The 8,401-nt window shown below is 44.6% G+C and overlaps 1 protein-coding gene across 4 annotated transcripts; it reads left to right on the plus strand.

The window, feature by feature from the left end:
* The first annotated feature begins 182 nt into the window (after positions 1 to 182).
* LOC121557820 (zinc finger protein 239) lies at positions 183 to 8,155 on the plus strand. Of its 4 annotated transcripts, XM_045213202.1 has the most exons (4): positions 183 to 466; positions 5,662 to 5,853; positions 5,910 to 6,294; positions 6,502 to 8,155. In XM_045213202.1, the coding sequence occupies exons 3-4, from the start codon at positions 5,916 to 5,918 to the stop codon at positions 7,272 to 7,274; spliced, it is 1,152 nt and encodes a 383-aa protein (XP_045069137.1). In that variant the 5' UTR covers positions 183 to 466; positions 5,662 to 5,853; positions 5,910 to 5,915; the 3' UTR covers positions 7,275 to 8,155. The 4 variants fall into 4 exon arrangements, with proteins under 4 accessions (XP_045069137.1, XP_045069136.1, XP_041727226.2 ...); XM_045213201.1 differs by having other exon boundaries at positions 5,662 to 6,294; XM_041871292.2 differs by lacking the exon at positions 5,662 to 5,853 and having other exon boundaries at positions 5,907 to 6,294.
* Positions 8,156 to 8,401: the final 246 nt, after the last annotated feature.

Genomic DNA, 8,401 nt, shown 5'->3' on the forward strand with positions numbered 1-8,401 from the left:
GAATGTGACTTGAATTGGACTGAGTGGGATGGGTTTTTCATCTCTTTTTTTTTTGTATTTTGTATGATGTCGGTTTTTCCCCCTTTCCAACAATGGATGTTTTTTTTCTCTATCGTTTACCACCCGTACAGTAGGTGGCGGCATGCAGCCAACACTTGTTTGCAGACCGGCTTAATACCGTAGAAGTAGAAGAACAACGCCAGTCAAAGCGGAAGTTGCTACATTGCAAGATAGTATCTGAAACATTCGTGCTAGAAGCCTTCAATAAATATATCCTCTTCTCAATCTCCAAAATGCAACAGCCACAGGACAACTTTGTTTGGAAGTCGTAAAGGATCGTTAGCCAAAACGGAAGAGATAAAGCTAGCTTGCTACCTCTTTTTCCACGTGAAAAAAAAAAAAGGAGGACAAGGACTTGTTAGCTACGTTAGCTTGCTAGCTAGCTGGCTTTTCTACAAGGAATTTGGTGAGTTGACTAGCTAGCTTCTGTTCAACAACAGCTGTTGGCGTATTAATGTTTTTTGTGCACTTAAGAACGACGAATGTTGACAGTCTAGATATGACGATATCGTTAATAATTCCAGTTTTGTGAAGCATAAACCAACACGGCAGTGCAGGCCCTTTCCTGGCGGTTCTGCCGCCCTAGGCGTAACAACAACAAAAAAGCCGCCCTCCGCAAAACTAGAATAGTGTAGCCAGTGTCTGCCCACAGTGGAATGTTATGAATGCCCATCCATGTGATACCGTTTGTAAAACAGAGTTGCATTGCTTTATTAGTCCTGATTCCTGTGACTAATCATTTTGGCTATTTAAGCTCTGAATATCAGCTACCCAACTTTATCAGTGAGCCTATTTGCAATGGAAGTCAATGTATTTACACAGTAGGAAATGCTGAAATATTTTCTTTTTTTTTGCTATGATCAGTTCGTCAAAAACATTTTACGAATATAAACTTGAAACCACTGATTATCATGACAATTTCGCCCACAGGGTGAAACTCCTGGACAGCAGGTGTGAGTTCCCTGATTTTTAGGATGTAGTAATTCACATCGAATAACTTTTTTTATTTATGATAGGCTATTTGATCGGAGAAGCGTGCATGCATAATGTAAAAAGTGTGTTTCATGACATTGTCATAGCCTACACACTGGAGATTTAATCTATGTAAAACGCCACTTACTCTTTCTTCCGTAGGCTAGGCTACATGATTTATGTAGATTGTTTTTTGACGGAACGTTGATGGAGCGACGCATCTCTCCAACAGCACGCTGGGCACGGACCAGCTAAATATTTTGCGAAAATAATAAATGTTTGTCTGCCACCAATAAAATAAAAAAAATCATAAATGAATAATATAAATCGTAAAATGTATCAGTTTCACTTACAGTCAAGAGGGTTGACAACTATGCCGCATAAAATTCAAGATCGTTGGGAACAGATCTTGGACGACCCAATATCATGGAATCAGGTTTATGAACTGATATACAAAACAACAATTGATGCATTGACTTAACCTAGTTAAATAAAAATAAATAAATGCATCAATTCGTTCTTTTCAATTTAAGCTATATTATATAAAATTATTGCTCCAAAAAGAATGCTCAATATATGGGGTATTCAACAGTCAGACCTGTGCATACTCCGCCATGCGGACACAGAATCAATAGAGGATCTATTTGGGACTGTCCATTAGTGCTGGGCGATGAGGCCTAAAACTCATATCTCTATTTTTTCCCCCTCAAACTTATGGCCGATTCACAAATATCTTGATATTTTAAAAAATGTTTTTTCTCTAAAATAAGCTTTGTTGTACAATTAAAGGTAAAATACAGTGTATTTAAAACGATCAGGCTGATTATATGCTGAATATATGCCTTCCACAACCATAAGACCCACTAATAATGTAATTATTTTATCAAAATAGTTGTACCTGCTTTTTTTTTTGCAGTCACTGATCTGGCTTTCAGGTCTGTCTATAAAAATGCAGGTTTTGTTACAACTTTAACCAGAACCATGCATAATGCACATTCACTAGTAATGACTAACTTCTGGTAGCAGGCATTATAGAAAATAAACACAAGTCTCATAAACTCTCTCTCAAGCACAAGCCACGTGCTAGTGAGGAGCCAGCTAATATTTATATTTCAAGTTTAGCCAACTTGAATCTATTTGCTAGAACAAGGTTGAACAGTTGAATTGATATGAACACACCCTTCTGTCCATCGCCAACTGTTTGAACAACATGCTAGCCTGTCCACTTTGTTCAGATGTTGAAATCAAGAGGCCTACCTTATTTCTCAGAATGAGAACGAGCTGCCAGTTCCTTTATATAATTGTGTTTTAGGCTTATTGCACATTTATAAAACACAGACTAAACAGCTAGTATAACAATCTTTATTTTACTAAAATGCTGCTAGCGATACGTGGTACGGTAAGGCGCGCGTGCGATAAACTGAGCATTCATTTTCCAGAATGAATGTTCATTGGTAAATCTGTTTTAGTAGTGTCTGCTCTGCTCGACATTTGAGTTAAAACATAAACAGGTTATGGTTCAAAAGGTTAGCTTCTCCTCTATTACAGTAAAATAATGTGTTTCTGTGTCCATATGACCGAGTCTGTTGGACCAAAGCTCAAATGCAAATAGCGAGTTGAAACCGCTTGTCAGAGACAAAGAAGTGATCTCATCTTTGTTGTTGTGAGTGGCAGGGGGAGGGGCTTGGGAGACGGTTTCACATTCGCCAAAATCTGTCCAAAATAAGCCCAATACGTTTCTATGGGTTTATTTTGAACCTAAGCTTGTCGCCTGTCTTAACACCTTTGGGACAACGACTCCCATTGTTATGGCGGAGACATGAGCATCTCATCATTATATATAGATCTCTGGTGTAAATGGGGAAGTGCACACAGGAGGAGGGGCTTGGTGTCAGGAGGAGGGGCTTGGTGTCAGGAGGAGGGGCTTGGTGTCAGGAGGAGGGGCTTGGTGTCACAGGAGGAGGGGCTTGGTGTCACAGCATCCTACAATCAGGGGTAGAGATGGGATTCATGTATGTTTTGCTTTTCACTATTTATGTTTTGGTTTCATGCTGTTAGCGGTGTGTGCTGGTCCTGGTAGTGTCATGCTATTAGCGGTGTGTGCTGGCTGGTAGTACATAGGGATGTATGCTGGTTTTGTATTCATGCTATTAGCGGTGTGTCTGGTCAGTTCATGCTATTAGCAGTGGCGGCCGAGTATAAGGTTTGGTTGGTAGTTTCATGCTATTAGCGGTGTGTGCTGGTCCTGGTAGTTATGGGTGCGGTCACTTCCATGTCCGTCCAGGTGACGGGCAGGACTTGGTTTTTCCAGCCCTTGGAAAATGTCTTTGGACCTGGGCGGGGCCTTGCCAACGTCTCGGGGCGAGTGGGGGCGCGAGCACCCCCTGACCAGAGCACCCCCTGACCAGAGCACCCCCTGACCAGAGCACCCCCTGACCAGAGCACCCCCTGACCAGAGCACCCACTGACCAGAGCACCCCCTGACCAGAGCACCCCCTGACCAGAGCACCCCCTGACCAGAGCACCCCTGACCAGAGCACCCGACCCCCTGACCAGAGCACCCCTGACCAGAGCACCCCCTGACCAGAGCACCCCCTGACCAGAGCACCCCCTGACCAGAGCACCCCCTGACCAGAGCACCCCCTGACCAGAGCACCCACTGACCAGAGCACCCCCTGACCAGAGCACCCCCTGACCAGAGCACCCCCTGACCAGAGCACCCCCTGACCAGAGCACCCCCTGACCAGAGCACCCCCTGACCAGAACACCCCCTGACCAGAGCACCCCCTGACCAGAGCACCCCCTGACCAGAGCACCCCTGACCAGAGCACCCCCTGACCAGAGCACCCCCTGACCAGAGCACCCCCTGACCAGAGCACCCCCTGACCAGAGCACCCCCTGACCAGAGCACCCCCTGACCAGAACACTGGCCCAACTGACCCGTTTTTTTACTGGCCCATTGTTAATGTCAGACCCTGCACGACAAAGAAAATAAATGAATGTGCCAGAAAACAATAGGCTAAGTGGATTTCGACTCATCGTTCCCACATTATATGGGATGTGCAAATTCATGCTTTCTCCCTCCGTTTAGAAATGAGCTTCGGAGCGGGTCACATGCCGCTACCAGGCGGGCTACAGTCATTGGACCATATCCCCAACACTGTCGCTATAGACTACGTCTCGTTAATCAGTCATTGGACCATATCCCCAACACTGTCGCTATAGACAACGTCTCGTTAATCAGTCATTGGACCATATCCCCAACGCTATCGCTATAGACCACGTCTCGTTAATCAGTCATTGGACCATATCCCCAACGCTGTCGCTATAGACCACGTCTCGTTAATCAGTCATTGGACCATATCCCCAACACTGTCGCTATAGACCACGTCTCGTTAATCAGTCATTGGACCATATCCCCAACGCTATCGCTATAGACCACGTCTCGTTAATCAGTCATTGGACCATATCCCCAACACTGTCGCTATAGACCACGTCTCGTTAATCAGTCGTTGGACCATATCCCCAACGCTGTCGCTATAGACCACGTCTCGTTAATCAGTCATTGGACCATATCCCCAACACTGTCGCTATAGACCACGCCTCGTTAATCAGTCATTGGACCATATCCCCAACGCTGTCGCTATAGACCACGTCTCGTTAATCAGTCATTGGACCATATCCCCAACGCTATCGCTATAGACCACGTCTCGTTAATCAGTCATTGGACCATATCCCCAACGCTATCGCTATAGACCACGTCTCGTTAATCAGTCATTGGACCATATCCCCAACACTGTCGCTATAGACCACGTCTCGTTAATCAGTCATTGGACCATATCCCCAACGCTATCGCTATAGACCACGTCTCGTTAATCAGTCATTGGACCATATCCCCAACACTGTCGCTATAGACCACGTCTCGTTAATCAGTCATTGGACCATATCCCCAACGCTGTCGCTATAGACCACGTCTCGTTAATCAGTCATTGGACCATATCCCCAACGCTGTCGCTATAGACCACGTCTCGTTAATCAGTCATTGGACCATATCCCCAACGCTGTCGCTATAGACCACGTCTCGTTAATCAGTCATTGGACCATATCCCCAACGCTGTCGCTATAGACCGAGTCTCGTTAATTAATAAGTAATCAGAGGTCTAATATTGGGGCTATGGTTTTAAATGTCCAAATTCCTCAATATGCTGAAATAAGTTGATCTGTTGAAGACCAAGACATACAAATTCCTCTCTACTCACACGTGTCACACTTGTTCAGAATACTTGTATTTTCCTAAATTAGTACCTTTTTTAAAAACGGCTCACGCGCCAATATTTACTAAGCGGTCACTTCAGACTGAAATTGATGAATTTGTTCTACTGTAATAAATAGCGCGCAAATGAATCACTCACATCGATATTGTATTGAAATCAATGAAACGGGGACAATAGCCCTTCTAAAAAGACAAACCACAATGAGCTTGGGAATCAACTTCCTGTTGATAGATGACAACCTGTAGCAGCCATTTATCAACTCATCTCCTTGTGCCACAATGCAGGGTTCCAGACTAACATTTCCCGCTGGGTTCCAGACTAACATTGGACTTCCTGTTGTCTTCTTCTACTACAGGTCATCTAAAGTGTATGGACTTCCTGCTGTCTTCTTCTACTACAGGTCATCTAAAGTGTATGGACTTCCTGCTGTCTTCTTCTACTACAGGTCATCTAAAGTGTATGGACTTCCTGCTGTCTTCTTCTACTACAGGTCATCTAAAGTGTATGGACTTCCTGCTGTCTTCTTCTACTACAGGTCATCTAAAGTGTATGGACTTCCTGCTGTCTTGCCATTGACTGCATTGTCATTGTTCCCACCAGCAGGACAACATGAGTGGAGAGAAGGAAACGTTGTTGGAAGAAATCGAACAGAGTTTACACCGTCTAACCGAGGACAATTTACGATACCTGTGTGAACGCTGTGGAATAGATGGCTCCCAAGTTAAAGGAAAGAACCATCGCTCGTTACGACGTAAAATCATGGAGGAAATGTGGGAAAATGCAGATTCAGTGAAATCGGAAGAGCAGGGAATGTCTTGGTTACTCCAACTGAAAGAGGACATCAGAAAGATACAGGAAGAATCTAGTGTGGCACCCATGAGTCCCAGCCAGTCTGATGACGATGCTACAGACTGCGATGAAGAATGGGACGTTGAGGACAACGATGGAGAGGGAGATTCAGATTCGATGTCATCAAGTAGGAACAATGGTGTGTGGATTAACTACAATCTGCTTCTGTAACAGTTCATTGATTTATCAATATATTTATTAATTGACCCATATTTGCAAAACATTTCTATTCAGTGTTGTTTAGCAGCTCATCTGTGTTGGATAGGGAAGATACTTCAACACTAGTTTATTGCTAAATACTTTGGTACATATGAGGAACCTTAACTTCATGTCTTTTGTTTCACAGGGGACAGCCCTAACGGTCGCTCGCTCAGTGGGAGGGGCTTATCATCTGGGAAGACTCCAGGGTTGAAAGTGATCCAGCGCCCTTATAGCTGTGACGTATGTGAGAAAAGTTTCCCTCATTTAGGAGACCTAAAGAGACACCAGAGAATACACACAGGAGAGAAACCATATGGCTGTATTCAATGTGGGAAGAGTTTCCGTCAGCCAGGACAACTGACTAAACACAAGCTAACCCACACTGGAGAGAAATCTTATCGCTGTGATCAATGTGGGAAGAGTTTTGGCCGAGCCGATTCCCTGACTGAACACAAGCGAACACACACAGGAGGGAAATCTTATGTCTGTGATCAATGTGGGAAGAGTTTAACTACCTTAGGAGCGCTGACTATACACCAGAGAATACACACAGGAGAGAAACCATATGTCTGTGCAATATGTGAAAAGAGTTTCCGGCAGTCTGGACAACTGACTATACACAAGCGAACACACACAGGGGAGAAACCGTATAACTGTGATCAATGTGAGAAGAGTTTTGCTGAAGCTGGTTCCCTGACTGAACACAAACGAACACACACAGGGGAGAAACCATATGTCTGTGAGCAATGTGGGAAGAGTTTCACCACCTTAGGGACACTGACTATACACCAGAGAATTCACACAGGAGAGAAACCATATGTCTGCGCTATATGTGGAAAGAGTTTCCGTCAAACTGTACAACTGACTAGACACAAGAGAACACACACAGGAGAGAAATCTTATAGCTTTGATCAATGAGGGGATTCGATCATCTCGCCTGGGTTGCCCCAAAACAAAAGTGACGTAGCTCATGGAGTAATGAGTAGAATTCTGTGTTTTCACATGCAAAAGTGATTGCTTTTGATAAAATCACTATCTGCCTTCCCATTGAAAACTCATTTAAACAGATTATTTTGGAAAATATATGTTTTCTGGACGATGCACCATGCTGCCTTGTTGACAACATGAGCGAGCGGTGCAGATTACTGTTGGATTTGATTTGAGAAGGGCGCTCCACCCTCACCGCTTTTGCCCGTTCACGTCACGGCCCATAGACCGGTGCTTGGCATAACCCAATCCGCCCACTGACTATACATACACAAGCTAACACACACGGGAGAGAAGCCTTTCCAATGCTCTGTCGAAAGAGTTATAACAACGTGAGGCTTTTGAAATCGCAGGAGAGAAACCATATGGCTGTGTTTCTATGTGGAAACAGTTTCCGTCAGCCAGTACAACTGACTAGACACAAGCTAACTCACAGGCTGCGATCAATGTGGGAAAAGTTTTGCTCGAGCAGAGTACCAGACTGAACACACACAAACTCCCAGTTGGAAGATGCACAAGCGAACGCACACCGGAGAGAGACGTTACAGGTGTGGTCTCCGTGGGGTCTGCTTTGAGTTTAGCTTATTAGCATCCCCATTAGCTACAGCACATGCAGTCTCCAGGCTCAGAGTGGAAGAGATGCAGTCTCTCCAGGCTCAGAGTGGAAGACAGATTCACTTCATCACTGCTTGTTTTTGTAAGAGGTGTCGTCGATAAGCTGAATGTACCGCGCTGTCTGTTTTGGAATACTGGCACACAGCTCGGACACCCCATGCATACCCCACAAGACATGCCACCAGAGGTCTATTCAGTCCCCAAGTCCTGAACAGACTATGGGAGGCGCACAGTACTACATAGAGCCATGACTACATGGAACTCTATTCCACATCAGGTATCTGATGCAAGCAGTAGAATCTGATTTTTTTTTTTTAAACAGGTAAAAATACACCTTATGGAACAGCGGGGACTGTGAAGAGACACAGACAAAAGGTACAGACACATGCATACGCATACATTGTGATATTGTTGTATGGTGGCGTTGAACATTTTGCATTGTA

Source organism: Coregonus clupeaformis, unplaced genomic scaffold, assembly GCF_020615455.1.
Source record: "Coregonus clupeaformis isolate EN_2021a unplaced genomic scaffold, ASM2061545v1 scaf0087, whole genome shotgun sequence".
NCBI classification, from domain to species: Eukaryota; Metazoa; Chordata; class Actinopteri; order Salmoniformes; family Salmonidae; genus Coregonus; species Coregonus clupeaformis.